The sequence below is a fragment of the Xyrauchen texanus genome, chromosome 49, assembly GCF_025860055.1.
Source record: "Xyrauchen texanus isolate HMW12.3.18 chromosome 49, RBS_HiC_50CHRs, whole genome shotgun sequence".
NCBI classification, from domain to species: Eukaryota; Metazoa; Chordata; class Actinopteri; order Cypriniformes; family Catostomidae; genus Xyrauchen; species Xyrauchen texanus.
Genome location: NC_068324.1, coordinates 8338591 through 8356430, shown reverse-complemented (window position 1 = coordinate 8356430; position 17840 = coordinate 8338591). Strand labels below are relative to the sequence as shown.

Sequence of the window (17840 nt, the reverse complement as noted above, 5' to 3'; positions counted from 1 at the left end):
AACATTACTCAAAACCTTGTACTGCTGAACTATTGCCTCAAATGCAACATTCATTTGTACAGAGCCGTCTCTATCAGTCTAATTGGACAGCCTTTCATCATAAGCCTCCAGGCTTTACTCAGTCACTCTGTCTTTCTCCTCTTTCCTTCCCTCCTGTCTGTCCTCTCTCCTTCATTCTTCTTTCATTCCTCTGCTGTATCCAATTTCTTATCCCTCTGTCTCTCTTTGTGTGTCCTTCTCTGTCACTTTCTCTTTCTCTCCCTCTATCTCACCCTCATCTGTTGGTATGGCTCAGGCTGCATCATCTAGGAGGACACGTGTTCTCTGTTTTTTACCGAGTGTGGGAGGGGGTGAGCGAGTAAGGGAGGGCAGTTTGGATGTAGAGAGACAGCATAGCCCTCACAGGGTAGACCGCATCTCTCCGAAACACACTCACGAGCCAAATACTAAAATCCTTCCAAACTACGGCAGACGACAATCCTTTAGCAGAGGTAAGAATGATATCCTTACTCATTGTGATCCTTTATATAAAAAATAGTAAGATCAGTCAAGAGAACTATAAATTATGACAGGAGTTGACTACTTGTTTTTTTTGTGCAAGGTGAAGTGTATGAAGGTTTCGAAAACAAAAGGGACCTAACATTGAGCCTTGAGGCACTCAACTTCAACAGCAACAATAGAATGACTATTCTGCACAGTGTAGTGCCCATGTCATAAGCTATGGATCAAATAGTTACAGCCTCTGCATTGTTGTGGATGGGAGGTCGACAGGTTGAATTTATTAACCCCGCAAAATAACTGCGTCAATCAGGGAGGCTTTGGCAAAAACAGTAAGCCAGCCACAGTCCACCCTTTAAACAAAAGCTAAGTCCACTAACAGGTGTTCTTTCCCATCCATTGGTTTAATGCTGTATGCTGTTGTGCTGAGATATATTTGGTTCTGTGTTATAAAATGAGGAGAAAAGCATTTGTTTTCCTCCATCTTCATAATCTCAATAACACTTGACACAATATCTGACGCCAGTGTGCCTGTTTGGGTGCCAGTTTGCATTGAAGGCCAGAAGGGCCAGAACTTTCCAATGGTGGTGGTTAATCTGGAGATTTTCATGAGCCTTGACACTTTCAGTTTTAAAGGGGGATGGATGGTGTTGAAGGCACATGTCCTAAGATTTACATTGATTCTACTGTATTAAACTGAGATTTCAAGGTACAGCTGACATGAAATGTGTGATGCTTGCTGTTCTAATGCTTATATTTCAACCTTGTGACTCACAGGTTGGTGGAAAATCGAGCAGTTAGTTTAATTACTCATGTGTGGGATCATTGAAAGTGCTAAGATAAACAATGAGATGGCAGGGTTTGAAAACAAGGATTAACAAATCAACAAGAGAGGATATCTATAAGCAAACCTTTTTAGTAGCACTCTGTCTTGTACTTTAAAACGGAAGTTGCCAGCAAAGATGATGATGATGCAACGATGCAAGGCTGTTTTCTTTTTTTTTCTTTTTTTCTTCTTCTAAGTCTCCCAGCAAGATGACAATAACTAGATGGCCCCATTTCTGGATTACATAACCATGCAACAGACTCCTTGGAAACTTTGCAGTCTCAGTCTTATAAAACCCATTCTTCCTGGAAGCTTTTCCTGTTAGAACTCTTGTGCTTTTCCTCTAATAAGCATGAAAGAAGATTGTCCAATAAAAGTATTTTCTGTGCGTGTTAGCTACACTTTAGTAGGGACTCTAACTTTGGAATTTTTTTATATAAAGAATGTCATTTACAAAGGATTTTGAAAAACTCTTGGTATTTTCAATAAAACTCTGCCTTGGGTAAAATTTGCATTGTTGGTATAGACTTGGGAGGGGGGTTACTGAATTGTATTTCCCAGGTCAGCATGCTTGCTCTGAGATATTTCTGAATACCGAATATATTATGTATAGCTGAATTACAAATGGATCTTGTTTTGTACTGCTAGATGGGGCCCGGATTGTTCTGGAACTTTCCATCCAAGACTAGCTGCACGGTTCCACAGAGCCTGCTGCAGACAATGTACGTAGTTCCGCCTGTAACCGAGGTTCTAGCTTTTCTTTTCCGTTTTTAGCATTCATCCCCTTCATTTTTATGTCCGTCTTTTTGCTTGTGAATTCCATGGCCAGTTGCTGTGTCTGACCACATAATGACCACACCTTGATTTGTCGATGTAGTGTGTCAAACAAGGTCAAGAGTCAATACCCAATCATTACTCAGCCCTGGATCATAACTCATACATTTCTGGCCAATCGCTGTAGATTGTTCCAGCCTTGAGTCATCAACCGGCCACTCCATATAGATTTTAAACATTCTGTCTGATTTACATTAAAGAGAAGATAAATGTTATCATCTAAGTCACATGTCCACCCCATTTGGATCTGAATTCTGATGTTGAGAAGACTTAGAATTAGTCTTAAGGCTGAAACATACAGTATGCAAGTACGTGAAAGCAGATGGTTTGGAATGCAAGCATGCATCGCTTTCTCAATGTTGCCTCAAGGGGCGCTATAGCGGACATTAGTGTAAACTGTCTTGTATGGTGTTTTCAATTTCAAGCTTACCACTGTCATGGCAGAGCAGCAGTTTGAAGAGTATATTGCTGAGCAAGTCAGGTAAAGTCAATATATTTAAGGCAACCTACCTGAATAATAATATCCAGCTTAATCACATAGACATTTGAAGGTAAATATATTGCCCCCTTGAGTTTGTTACTGCCACAGTAACAAAAGAACGCTGTTGTTCAATCTGTGTATGCATGTTTGTGTATGTATGTTTCTAGACAGTTGCAGAGCCATGTTATATTTGACAACAAATACACCTTTACATGTAGCCTATAGAGAATAAACCTAGTTTGCCATTTTCGCCATTTGCTTCCTGTAATCCTTGATCTCTAATGCCCCCAGTTCATCTTATAATCGACTGAGTCACATGACACCAATTTCACATTAATGAACTATGGTAAATTAAAAATCTCCATGAGTAGTTTGAGTGCACCTGAGTGAAGAAAGCCATTATGCGCTGGATTTTCAGATTTGTAATTTTTTAAAATTCTATTCTGACCTAAATAGGTGCACAGCTGTGATAAATGCCTTGGAAGGGGGGAAAGATAGCCCATTCAAATCTTTTAGATGCAGGTTATTAATCAAAATGGATGAAGAGCCATTATGGTACCATTAATCTTTCGATTTAGTACATTCCATTTGAGGCAGACGAAACCACACCTAACATCCCTGCGTTTGTTTCCCAATGATCCATACAGTAGAAACCTGCTATAAGGAAAAGGTTCAGCCAGGTTACTGTACTTTTGGCAACATTGAAAAATCCCTATTGAGGGCCACATACCAGCTCACCTTCTGTCAGCAATGGGCAGCTCATGACAAGAGGAGGTGTGAGGAGCTGGAAACATGGCGGATTCCTTAGGCGGAACATTGCTATCAGGGCGTCTCTGACACCCTTAGAGCCAGATAGCTTTGATTGGTTCGGAAGTTACACAGAATCCTACTGGAGGTGTGAAGTGAGCTCTGTGAGGGGTTGAGATTACCATGAGTTTTCATGAGTCTGGCCGCTGCTTTTCTTTCTCAAGTTTAATGCAAGACATGTTTTGTTTTTACCCAAAAGCTCAAGGTATGCATTAATGCACCATTGTGATGTATTTGTTCTGTGTACGTAAGATGTTCCAAGACATAATTTACTTCCTAGAACCATCTGTTTCAGTGTTTCTCATTCCTGGTCTGGAGAACTCCTAGCAATCCACATTTTGGTAATCTCCTGTAAAGGAATAGTTTATTTTAACAGAAAATGTAATTTAATCACTGCTTGATCTCAGGAACACTACGTGACCGTGGAAAAAAATGTGCAAAACGAATTGACGTGCTTCATTGCACATTTCACAGCAGTTTCCTATTGTATGTCCAGCGGGGGGTGCCAAAAGCAAGTGAAATGGTGTCCTTCCTTCCTTTACCCATTACCAACACCTAAACCTACACGATAGTGTCCAAAAAGTAAATGCGACATGGAAAGCAAATTTTCTGAACTACATTATTTCGTTTCGTTTCTACTTTCGTCTCGTGTCAGCTTGTGTGCTTGGCTGAGCTCGAACCGAGGCCTTCCGAGTCCAAAGTCCAACGCTCTTTTAGGTGAGATTCCGCACAGGCTAATCACATTGGAATAAGTTTGTAAGTAGGTTGGTCTGTAATACAAGAGATACAAATATATTGTTTTTCAAATGATGCTGTGTTTCGATATTATAACAGCAGTGTGTGAGTAACAGAGTGAAAAATAAGTGTCATAATCAACCATTTGAAGTCATGATTTGTGTGAAAGTGAATAAAAAGTACAGTTGTTGTTGCGTCAAATGTACAGTAACCTATTTGTACCTTTTCTTTATTTAAATTAAATTGAACATGTTCTGTCACAGTGTGTAGTTCTGGTTAAAGACAAACATGAAAGTATATAAATATGAAATGAATATATCATGTTGAGTTTAAAAGAGCTCAAATCCCAGGTAACATCTGGAATAAATTACCTCCATTTTAAAAATTAAGGGCGAGGAGGACACTGCTTGCTGAATCAGGTTACTTAAAGTGACCATTGCATGTACCCTTAACAGCCTTATGGAAGGGCCCTTCGGAAAGGGTTCTGCTTCTCACTTTAATTTACAATTACCCTTTGAGTGGCATTCCCTCCCCTCAGTGCCCTTTAAGGGTGCAAGAATGTATTTTTGGGGGTATTCCAGAACCGGTATTGGGAAACACAGGCTTCTTTATTGTGAGCGAGTTGTGTTTTTGTGCATGTTTTGAGTGTGTCTTGGTTTGTTGATGTGAACAAAAAGACCATTTGATGCTTTACCTCATTTTGTTTTCCATCATCCTCAACATTTGACTTTATAAAGTGGGTCATTGTAGAGCGTTGTCCTTCAGTGGCTGAGAAATTATACACACAAGAAGAACAAGGTGATCATTCATGCTATAAAAATCACCAACCACAGAGAAAAGTAAGTTAGCAGTGAGGACAGGCTATTTTCCAGTGGGCGTAAGTTATTTTTCTGGACTTTTGGCTTTTTCAAGGGCGCAACATGTGCTCCTTAAAAAACAATGTTTAGCTTTTGCTCTAATTTCTTCCTGTGAAAAGACCAGCATGCTAGTCCTTTTAACAGGACTCCACTGCCTCCACATTGACATGCTTTTTATCACCAAAGATTAGATCATTTTCTTTTTCTTTCACTGGAATATTTAATTCTGCCAGCATGTGGGTGGTACTTAGCACTGTTTGCACCTTGTGTGAAAAGACATTTTTCTTCTGCGTGCCTCATGCTAGCATCCATAGGGCTAATTAAAACTTTGTACATCCACCACTTGTCCAACCTTATAGTGATGCCAAGGAGACTGTATTGCTCAACTTTTTGACAAAGTTATGTGCCAAGGTACTTAGTCAAACTGATTTGCATTCAGAGTGGAATGCACGTACAACATAAACACACTGTCCTAACCCAGTATTGATTGAATTTAGCCTTCAGTTTGAATGGCCTTATTGATTTGGTGTTTGACAGATTCTCTTCCAATGGCCTTTTCTGTGTCGTCATATTCCCATAAGGCCCCCCACACACTTTTTGTCACCTTGCAGGGTTACTTAAGTACCAGCACTGGCTGACGTTGTCTGCTCAAACTTAGTGCTCTCAATGTTGGAACACATCTAGATCAATGACCTTATAGCATGCTGTAAACATATTTAAGATTGACCACATTATTTTGGTCACCACGGCACCCTGGCTTTTGTAATACTGCAGATAGCATTGGCAGAAAAAGAAAAGGGAAAGATAAAGGTTATCCAACTCCCTGAAGATTGCAGGGGCGACTACTGGCATTACTAGAGGTTGCCATAGCAACACAGATGGGTGCAGAACCCATAAAAAACTAAAGCATAAATCTCTATGAACAAGAGGCCAGGTTCACTGTTTATGTGATATTTGACATTACCATATTTATAAACTCTTTATAGTTTTTAGTATAATAGAAATGTTCCCTCATTTCCAGAATACATGTCAAAATATTTTGTGAGCCAGCATTAATTAAACGGAATGACACATTTCACTGAAAGGCAGTGTAACTTTTAGAAATGATTAGGCACAAATGAGAGAATGGCTGTTTGCTGTCACCCATTCACCTCTATAAAAGTTAACACAGCTATAGTTTACATTGGCTATCTGAAAATGCATATGTGAAAAGAGTCCATTCTATTGCATTTGTGCGGCAGGCATGAATTATACCTCAAATTGTGCAGCTTGTTGAGAAGTGGTTCGGTATTACTTTTCTAAGCAATCAGAGTTATTATTTTTACCCTGTGGTCAATAAAATGGGTAGAAAAAGTTAGGACCAGAATATAGAGACTTGGAGGTGGTCTCTGTCAACAAGGGCCAATTAGCAAGTTAGCAACTACCCACAATACGCTAACAATCATATAGCAATGCCCTAAACCACTCAGAACCCTTTAGGAACACTGGCAACCACCCACAACATCTTGGTGGTGGTGACTTTTTTGCAGCAAACACCACTCAAATTTTCTTCAGAAAATGTAAAATTTTACTTCTAGCTTAGCAAAACAGAATGAGCGAATGTGGTGGAATTGCTATGCCCAATTACTCTTGTCTAATGGTCTAATAATGATCTGAGAAATGTCAATCGATGCGAGGAAGGATAGGCAAGACAGAGAAAATGGAGAGAGCGTGATAGAGAGAGAGAAAGGGAGGGAGGGAGAAAGAAAGGGCAATCGAGAGTATTGTGGTCATGTCTAACCCTTGTTATAATCACCTCCTGGGAGGTATTATGTAACCAAAATATACATTCCCCGCAGGGCCCTGAATCATTCTGTCCGTTCACATCCAAGGGTTTGATTTACACTGCCCATGATTCCAAATTCATGCAGCGCTCGGGATTGTCAGGAAATAAGAGTGGACTGACTTCTCTGACAAAATGTTCTGGTATTTCAATTCAGAGATTCGGGCACTCTAAGTTCTAAAAGAAATATAGATTAAAGTGCTCTGCTTTCTCTTGTGTAAAGGTGCAGCAATCTGCATTAAATATTTGATTCAGTTTTTTTCCCTTCTCATAATCTTGTTTATGCAGAATGCGGAGCTCATTTTCACTGCAATAATATTTTTATGGATGGCAAGAATGTTAACTTTGTTAATGTTACGAAAGGATATCCATGACTTCGCTATTGCTGTTGCCTGTACTAGCATGCAAGTATTATAATACAATTAAAGCTATGATTAATGTACTCTTCCTTAAGCACTGCCTGCGTGCATGTCTGCAAAATTAGCAGACATGCATATATAGCTTTAGCAATACTATAAAGGCAAACAAGTTAGCACTGGACTGTGGCTGCTCTTTATTTGCTTAATATTGTGTTATCAGTGTCATAAAAGGAAAAATATAAACATGTATTACTGGATTGTGGTACATCATAGGCAGTGAATGATACATCTGGATTTCAAAATCAAGAAGATCTCAGTAGACAGGATGTTGCATAAACATTGGATTTATTTCAGAGTCCCGGGTAGCCCCCCTACCTCTACATATATGGCTTGCGAAGACAGTATTTTTCAGTTTTCGGACACAGCCAACAATAGAGTACAAGTCTGGTTCCAGAAGTTAAAATACCATTCATGTTCTCCATAAGCAAATTAAGTTTTAATGATAGCTTATGAACCTTTAAATACTTACCTACCTGATCTCCGTGGTTGTTAATCAATGGAAAACATTTCTGTTTGAGCCATTAGTTTGCGTTATTTAAAATAAAAAATAAAAAATGTATAAACAGTTTTTTGCTTAATTGCAGAATACCCGCTGAAAAAAATCAATATCCATTTCGCTGAAGAGAAAAGATCCACTTATCAAGTCGGTCTTGCTACACGATCAAACTACTTATACATATATTTGATTATATCTCTATATTGCTTCTACACTTTATAATTAACAACTTTAAATCAATAGTTCAATATGTTTCATTGTTTTTAATTTGAATACGACATTTGCAATGCTTCATGGGATTGTAGTTCATTCACTCATGAAAGTGCACAGTCTTGTACCTTTGTCTTTTTGTCCAATTTTCAAATAGCATGCGCACATTGAATAAGCCACCAGAACAGCTGTAAAGTTGTTTACATGCAGAGCAAAATTTTGATATTATGGGCAAAAATCAATGTGCTTTAATTTGAACAGATCTGTTATCATTTTTAGTACAAAATATGCAAAATCACGATAATTGAAAATGCCATGTAAACGCGGTTTTCTTGCGTTGTTGGGTTTTCAGAAAGAGCTCATTTTTGGTTGCTATTAGCATTTTTTTGAGAATGTAAACACAGTCAATGATGGAGCTTCCATGCATGAGCTGACTGACTTCAGCCACACAGCTTGAGTTTAATTTGTGCATAATGGACAAATATATTGCTTTTCCAGTCAAAACCTTTTCCATCAACAGATAGCTTCAGATAAACTGTTAGCTAGCTTCCTCCAGTATCACACTCCATCTTGTGATCCTGGTGATTTACGTTTGGACAGAAATGTTTGAACATTATTGTCTCATCATAAAGTCATGTTCACAATGCCACCACACTTCATAGAGACCCATTTTTTAAGTCCATGAAACCCCATAACTTCATGTACTTTTATATGGTTTGGAGATAGATCAGGACCCCTGCTAAAAATGTAGCTAAAACCAGTTGCTGGTTTTACATAGGGTGTCTCAATCTGCTCCCTAGCTTACTAGGAAGTACACTGGCCAGGGAGTCAGCCATTTCTAGGGATGAGCAGCAAACCACCTTAGGCTGGTTTAAGAGGGTTTTCTGCAGGGTAAGGTGCCATTTTTGACAATGCTTTTAAATTTGCACACAGCTGCTTGGGTAATATTACAATATTGGAGCAACATGAACAATATTTGATTGGATTTTGGTGTGCTGTTTAGGAGCCATGTTAATCTCAGGTGTGTGTTGCCGTGGTGATTGCAGGTTGCTCTCCAGGATGGCTGGCATGAAGGATCAGCAGTTCACTGAGGAGAAACCACTACTGCCAGAATCCAGGGGACAGGAAACCGAGATGGTGAGTGACTTTGTTTGCTTGGCTAAATATAGTATGCTGTTTAAAATGTGCCCTGTTTTTAGGCAAGTAAATAAATAAAATGGACGTGTGTGTGTGCATGTGTGTGCATGATAGAGGATTTATCCACCCTCACTAAATAGCACATTTTCATCTTGATCCACACATGTGAATAAGGCTAATCTGACATGAAAAGCATGACATATCTCTAAAGCCAGCAGAAATAAATGGCTTCAAACATATCAGGATAAATTTGGAATGGGATACTGGGTAACGCATTGTTAATTTCTAAAAGTGTGCTCTGATATTTATGAAATTGCACATTTAAAGTCAACATGAAATACAAATTTACGATTTACTTTCTTAATGCAGGTTCCTGCATTAATTAAGCCTATTTTAAAGATTTACAGGTTAATACAATGTTTCTTATAAATTCTTATAATTTGAAATAAACCATTTCAGTTTGTGATTTGTATTCATATAATTAAAAAAATATTTAAATGTGGTGAACTGTCTTCTTAACCTAAAATCAAGGTGTAATCATTTGCTTATAATTTCTGGTAATATCACCTAGGTCACTTAAGCTATTGGATAATGTTAACCAATAGCCAGATCTCTAGTTGTTTTAGTAAACTCGCATTCAGTTGTGGATCCATTAACGGAATGCCCACTTTTCACAATTCATTCAATTACAATGGATAAAATTAAAGGTATTGTTCACCCAAAAATTACAATTCTTTTATCAAGTACTCACCCTCATGCCATCCCAGATGTGTATGACTTTCTTTCTTCTGTAGAACACATATGAAGGTTTTTAGAAGAATATTTCAGCTCTGTTGGTCCATACAATGTAAGTGAATGGTGAACAGAACTTTTAAGGTACAAAAAACACATAAAGGCAGCATAAAAGTAATTCATACGACTCCAGTGTTTTAATCTATATCAGGGGTATTCAATTACATTTCCAAGAGGTCTGGTCTCGACATTCCCATCCCACCAAAGGTCCGGGCATTAATAACGTATCATTTCGTAGCCATTCTGACTAATGACAATGAGTAAGATATTAACTTTATATATATATGTATATACTGTATATATATATATATATATATATATATATATATATATATATATTGGGAAGATACTGTATGGGGGTTCAGGGGTAACCCCTGAGAGAAAATGTAGGTAATGTAAAAGTCTTAATGAACCATTTTTATATTTTCCTTAAAATGGAAATCTACCAAAAACAAACAAACAATGTACATCTAAATAGCGCAGTTTAAAAATACTGTTTGTTATACTTAAGTATAAATAGGCTGACTATCAATAATGGAAAGGTTTTCAATATAAGCAGAAAACTCTTTCTTGCCATCCGTGTTGGATGGTTATCTCTGATTAATTTACAAAAATGTAATAAAAAATCTGTTTTTTTATCAATAGACACAAATCATGTTGATTAATAAAGCTAATTTTAGATGGAAACAAATCTTTCTAGTCTAAAGGCACACTGGAACCATGATAAATTGTCCTGTCGCAAACCTTGCTTAGCTGAACCATCGGAGTTGTATCAGACAGCCATGAAGATTGTTTCACATTTTCGTTTTCTGCAGTGTATTTTTGCGAAAGATGCCAGTATCCATCTACTAGATCGCTGCTCACTGTATTTCTCCATTATGGTGTACTGTTTTGAAAGAACCACAACTGCAGCTCTACTATGTGGCACCTCATGTCGCGGGCCGGGAGTGAGAGGTAATGTGTGCGGAGCGCGAAAGGGCATACATTAAGTGTGTTTGGTGATAGAGAAAAATATTCAATGATATAGCACTGAAAGATCAGTGCTATCTACGTCCTGGAGTGCTTGCGGTGTGCACAGTTCCATTGTTTTTTCACGCTACTAACCTAAACTGTAGAAACTGTGAGATGGGGTAACCGTTATCATGATGTCTCGTGGTCCATGGTCCACTAATTGGTGATCTTTGATCTATATCTTCAGAAGCGATTTAAGTGTGGGTGAGAAACGGATCAATATTTAAGTCCTTTTTATGGTAAATCTCTACTTTCACTTTCACATTGTTCTTTCATTGTTGGCAATTTGCCACCTACTGGTCAGTCAAAGGTGTCGATTTATAGTAAAAACATTAATAAAATACCCGGTGAAAGCTTTTTGGAGCTTCTAAGTTTTGTTCCCCATTCTCTTTGAATAGACCTACAGAGCTGAGATATTCTTCTAAAAATCTTCATTTGTGTTCTGAGATGGCATGAGGGTGAGTAAATTAGAGTATTTTCATTTTTGGGTGTACTATCCTTTAAGTACAGCCGTACATTTTTTATTTGTTTTAGTTGAATTTCCAGATTCACTCAGAAATGCATCACAATTTGGAAGTAAATGGGTTGCGAACAGCAGTTCATGTTGACTTTAATAATAGACAAATCATTGATAATAATTTGAAATCTATTTTTAATGATTAAATCTCATGCTGTAATTATCAAATTAAATGAATATAGGGAACCAATCAAACGAAAGAAAGTGATGCTTAATTGGATATTGTGTTTGTAACTTATTTTACCATTGATCCACATATCACACAATATCATCCATACATATCATCATACTTTCTTCAAATACAGCTTCTCACCTTGCCCACTATTTCCTCCAGTCCTGTAGAGGGTGCTGTTTGAAGTAGCGTGCTGTAACTAGTATTTGTGTCTGTGTGTAACGTAGCAGGCCAAAGGACAGTGTGTGCACGCGCTGCCCTCTGCTACGCCCTGCCCCAACACGGCTCGCCCCCCCAAACGCTGGCATGCGATCGCCCGACACTGGCTCGGCATGACGCGCCGTCGGACCAGCGGGTACATCTCGGTAGGCTGATTACTGCACAGACCATGTCCACCCCTCCAACTCTAAAGGGAAACTCATCTCTGTCAAACCTCTGTCCTTAGTCAACTTAGATGTACCTTTATCAGAAAAGACCTGATATTTGTTTTTTCTGATTTAAGGAAATTTACGTGTATTTTAAATGATGATGAATGCAGCATAAGTATTCTATTTGGCATAATGCCTTTGCTTCATAGCATTAACATGATTTTAAAAGCATAGTTCACTCAAATATGAACATTCTGTCATAATTTACTCATCCTCTTGGTGGTCAAAATGCATATGAGGTTTTTCTTCCATGGAACATGATGTAAGGCGTACTGTTTTGGAACAACATTAGAGGGAGTATATGTTGACAGAAATTAAAGTTTTGCGTGAACTATCCCTTTAAAGAAATATCTCAGGTTCAATACAATTTAAGCTCAATCAACAACATTTGTGGCATTATACTGATTACCACAAAAATTATTTCTACTCGTGCCACCTTTTCTTTAAAAAAAGCAAAAATGAAGGTTACACTAAGGCACTTACAATGGAAGCAAATGAGGTCCACTGTTGGAGGGTTAAAAGGCAAAAAATCTAAAGCTTATAATTTTATAAAAGCACGTACATACATTTTTCAAAACAAATTGTGTATTTGAGCCATAATTAAATTGTAATTAAATAAATCGTAAAAATCGTAATTAAATAATTTGTCGTTTTAGGGTTTACAGCGTTATGTCGCCATAGCTACAAAATTGTAAAATTTGCTATAAAGTTACACAGAAAAGGTTCATAAGGGATTATTTCACACTAAAATCATGTTATCATTGTTTACATCTTGTGGCTAAACTTTTTAAACACTATTTAAATGTTTACAGATTTAAAGGGACAGGTTGAAATAAATTTTTGTGGTAATCAACATTATGCCACAAATGCTGTTGATTGAGTCTAACTTGTAATAAGCTTGGAATATTCCATTAACCAATAATCTCTGGATTTCCTGTAAGAGTTTGTTTTGCACAAACTAAATGCTTTTCAACAAAACCTGTTTCAGCATCACCCACGTCACCGTTTGACTGGTTTGTAAAAAGCACTTAACAGAAAGCATAAATGCATGGACAAGTGTCCATAAAGTAGGTTCTTCAAAAAGGAAATGGCACATTTTGGTTGTTTACTTACAAGAGTGCCCCCTTTTGCAATTCCGGTGTACTGAAGTGTTTTAAATCCTTAAAAAGGAGTGACACCTGCTGGTCCGACATCATAACTGCTTTTGCCATTCTTCTGCCATCTCTCAACACCTGGATCTGCATGCACTAATGTCTTTCTTTAGGTTTGTTGCTTTCTTCCAGCTTCTGCCAGTCTGCACAAGAAAATTTTCCTTTACCAAAATGGATGCTTTGCTTCAATCTAATGTAGACTGTAGTCATGCCTCTTTGCATTTGAGAAGAATAAGATGGAGTTTTATGGTTTTTCCTACTGTGGGATAAAATATGTGACCAATCCAGTGACCAAGACCAAGTCCTGTTCTTACTGTTTCTTAATCTTAACCCACATAACTTTTATTCCATTGCACACTTTTCTCCCTGCTGAGAAAAAACATCTTAAACCAGCCTAATCTTTTCTGCTGATCTTAATTGATCTTCCAACCTGGTCAGTCTGGTCTCTTTTACTGGTTTTAGAAGCTGGGAGACCAACTAGACCATTCGAAGTCCAGCTAAACACCAGCTTGGCCAGACTGGGAGACCTGCTAGACCATCTTAACCCAGCTAAGACCAATCATTTTCTTCCCCCTCAGCAGGGCTTTCAAAATGCTTACTACTATACCTCAATGTGTAATGCTGTTAAAGAGGTCTCATATCAGCAGCAAAGCAATGCATGTTTTAACTTATTTTCCACAAATAGCTGCTGATCTGATGCCAGCTAAGCCACCCACACTAACCTTGTCTAGTGAAACTAAAACTCTCATATCGATCTAAAAACACCAGCACAAGGTAACTCGTCTTTCTTCATGTTGCGGGACCTTGCAGAGTGTTGCTCCAGTTATTGCTTATTTTACTGTGATAAAACATGTTAAAAACATACCCAAAGCTTTGATAAAACCAGGCTTTTGTGTTCCTGCAGGAAAACTGTGAGACCTTCATTGCTACGGGAGATTGGAAGGTACGGTAACTCTTCCCTGTGCACACTTGATGTTGATGTATGACTTGCATTTAACCAACCTACCCCTAGAGGGAATTTAAGCCAGGCTTTCCGCATCACCACAGCAAAGCTATGTCAGATTTAAAATGGTGTGGCTGACATTGCCTCATTATTTCACAGTCAAATATAAACTCCCTTTTGGCTTAATATAAATGCATTTTGGTTGATTGCTTTGGATGTGGATAAAGACAATGCATTGTTTGTCTTGACCACAAAGAGGAATGTGCTGACAATTCTAGTTTATGAGAGACGGTAGATGAGACAGAGAGAGTGTGAGAGATGGCGGCGGTCCTGTTGTGACCTCCTCATTCCAGATTCAATCAATATCTTTTTCAGTACGCATAGAGCAACCTGCAACTTCAGTTTTGTACCAGTCATATGAGAGATTATTTTATGACTTAAACTTAAATTTTAACTTCAAAAGGCTGTGATTTAATTAAATATATATATATATATATATATATATATATATATATATATATATATATATATATAGCACAAGGTATACACTCACCTAAAGGATTATTAGGAACACCTGTTCAATTTCTCATTAATGCAATTATCTAATCAACCAATCACATGGCAGTTGCTTCAATGCATTTAGGGTTGTGGTCCTGGTCAAGACAATCTCCTGAACTCCAAACTGAATGTCAGAATGGGAAAGAAAGGTGATTTAAGCAATTTTGAGCGTGGCATGGTTGTTGGTGCCAGACGGGCCGGTCTGAGTATTTCACAATCTGCTCAGTTACTGGGATTTTCACGCACAACCATTTCTAGGGTTTACAAAGAATGGTGTGAAAAGGAAAAACATCCAGTATGCGGCAGTCCTGTGGGCGAAAATGCCTTGTTGATGCTAGAGGTCAGAGGAGAATGGGCCGACTGATTCAAGCTGATAGAAGAGCAACTTTGCCTGAAATAACCACTCATTACAACCGAGGTATGCAGCAAAGCATTTGTGAAGCCACAACACGCACAACCTTGAGGCAGATGGGCTACAACAGCTGAAGACCCCACGGGTACCACTCATCTCCACTACAAATAGGAAAAAGAGGCTACAATTTGCAAGAGCTCACCAAAATTGGACAGTTGAAGACTGGAAAAATGTTGCCTGGTCTGATGAGTCTCGATTTCTGTTGAGACATTCAGATGGTAGAGTCAGAATTTGGCGTAAACAGAATGAGAACATGGATCCATCATGCCTTGTTCCCACTGTGCAGGCTGGTGGTGGTGGTGTAATGGTGTGGGGGATGTTTTCTTGGCACACTTTAGGCCCCTTAGTGCCAATTGGGCATCGTTTAAATGCCACGGCCTACCTGAGCATTGTTTCTGACCATGTCCATCCCTTTATGGCCACCATGTACCCATCCTCTGATGGCTACTTCCAGCAGGATAATGCACCATGTCACAAAGCTCGAATCATTTCAAATTGGTTTCTTGAACATGACAATGAGTTCACTGTACTAAAATGGCCCCCACAGTCACCAGATCTCAATCCAATAGAGCATCTTTGGGATGTGGTGGAACGGAGCTTCGTGCCCTGGATGTGCATACCACAAATCTCCATCAACTGCAAGATGCTATCCTATCAATATGGGCCAACATTTCTAAAGAATGCTTTCAGCACCTTGTTGAATCAATGCCACGTAGAATTAAGGCAGTTCTGAAGGCGAAAGGGGGTCAAACACAGTATTAGTATGGTGTTCCTAATAATCCTTTAGGTGAGTGTATATATATATATACTCTGCATGTGCTGCGTGCTTCAAAATCAATGTGTGAAGCCGGCCGCTCGTGTGCTACACCCCTCAGCATGAGAATCTCACGTGCTGTGTGTGTGTGTGTGTGTGGTAGATGAGCATAGCGTTCTGAAGCGTACAGCGCATACAGACTACAGATTTAGTCGAAAAGCAATTCATTTGATAAAAATAATGCAATCTAATTTTGAAAAATGTAATTAATTTAAATAATTCATAATTTAATAATAAATGTAATTAATTATATTTTCATTTGATTAAAGTTTTATCAAATACATTTTATTAGACACCATTTTTACGATGAAATTGTATTAAACTCGTATACGGAATTAAAAAAAAAGAAATAAAACATTTTAATAACCCTCCATCAATCACAATTTTACTGGCATCTTGTGTGTTTACTGCCTAAATATTTCAACTGTGTGGCACATTAAATGTGCTGTAAAATTGTGCCTTGAAAAGAGACCGAACCCTGTAAAATCGATAACCGTAGGTTGACTTTTCTTAAATGAAATCAGTCTGTGCTTACCGAGATGCAATACACTGCCCCATTGGCCAAAGCGGTGAGTGTTTTTGGACAGATAAGCACTTGTGAGCTCCATTTTCCATTTGTAATGTCCACAGAGGTGCGCCAAAAGTGAGTTTTCATCTGTACAGGCTGTAATACAGTGAACAGAAATTTATATTTTATAAACTGTACCCCTTGATAGCCAAAACCAAAACCTAACCATCACTGGAGTAATAATGCAACATACGAATTGCACTCGTCACTGATTATGCAAATGAGATTACCTCCGGCTCTCAATGCGGGATCTGTATATGGGTCTCCCATGCTGGTCGTGCTACAGGGGAAGGTAAACATGCTGGAGTTGATGCAAAAATGTCTGATAGGAGATGGCACATTTTGGTAAGTTAGAAACAATATGCCGACTTCCCATGTGATCATGTTGCAAAATGTCAGTATTTGAAAGTAAAATGCAATTATAGCTTCTTAGTAACAAACAACCAAACAATAATCCATCCTTCAAATGTACAGATTTTAATATGCTCTGATTAAAATTAAGTCTAATTCGTCTCCTCTGGGAATCCAAGGGTGCATGAGCATCCATCTAAAATCAGTTACCTTGTCAAATTATTCATTTTGAAGCTCTCAGTTCTTACTGCACTTTGCGTTTCAGCATGTCATGCCAGTGAAAATCAAACTACTTAGATAAGTTATAGTGGTATGAGAACTTAATCACCTCAATTTTGTATCTGTCTCACGGTTTGCATAATCTATTCACACCTCCGACATAAATAGAGCTAAATCACAGAGAGTAGCATTGGAATAAAACAGTGATAAATCCAAACAGCTGGGGCTGGAGATGACAGGATTTGTGAGCCACATGCTCAGCTAATGAGAGGTTTTAATTGTTACAGAGAAGAGATAATTAAATAGGTGTTTTGCTGCAGCATAGCTAATTAAATGGCAAGGACAAAAAAAGATAGAAATGAAACATTAGAGAATGGATATTTCTGGTTCGATATGCTGAAAGTTGTGTTAATGTTTCATAGTATATAAAGTGTATTATATGTACACAGTGGGGTCCAAAAGAGTTCTGAGTCTACGTCCACAATGAGGGACGTATATTATAATACTTAATAAGCCTACAATGTATAAGGTAATGTAAACACCTTGAACTGCATTCCGTTATCGAGGTAAGGTCATAAAGCAACCTGGTCTCATAGAATCACGTCACACTACCTACATTTTTGCTAAATTGTTTTTACATGGCTGGTTGTAGGTACTGTGGCAGTTTCATAGTGAAATAAACACTAGAGGCACTACAGCAACAACATATATTCACTTTCACAAATCACAAATAAAATGGCAGATTATCATGTTCATCTTTTTTTCTATTTAAATTAGCTTTT

At 38.1% G+C, this 17840-nt stretch overlaps 1 protein-coding gene across 5 annotated transcripts in view; it reads left to right on the top strand.

The window, feature by feature from the left end:
* Nucleotides 1-279: 279 nt before the first annotated feature.
* ndrg4 (NDRG family member 4) overlaps nt 280-17840 on the top strand; it is a 38767-nt gene continuing 21206 nt past the window's right edge. Inside the window, exons 1-5 of one of the 5 annotated variants that reach the window (XM_052122905.1) lie at nt 280-491; nt 1973-2046; nt 9032-9122; nt 11842-11979; nt 14098-14136. In XM_052122905.1, the coding sequence (XP_051978865.1) occupies nt 1973-2046; nt 9032-9122; nt 11842-11979; nt 14098-14136 (342 nt within the window). In that variant the 5' untranslated portion in view covers nt 280-491. The remainder of the gene's footprint in view (nt 492-1972; nt 2047-9031; nt 9123-11841; nt 11980-14097; nt 14137-17840) is intronic. The other 4 variants (XM_052122906.1, XM_052122908.1, XM_052122907.1 and 1 more) reach the window with 4 other exon arrangements.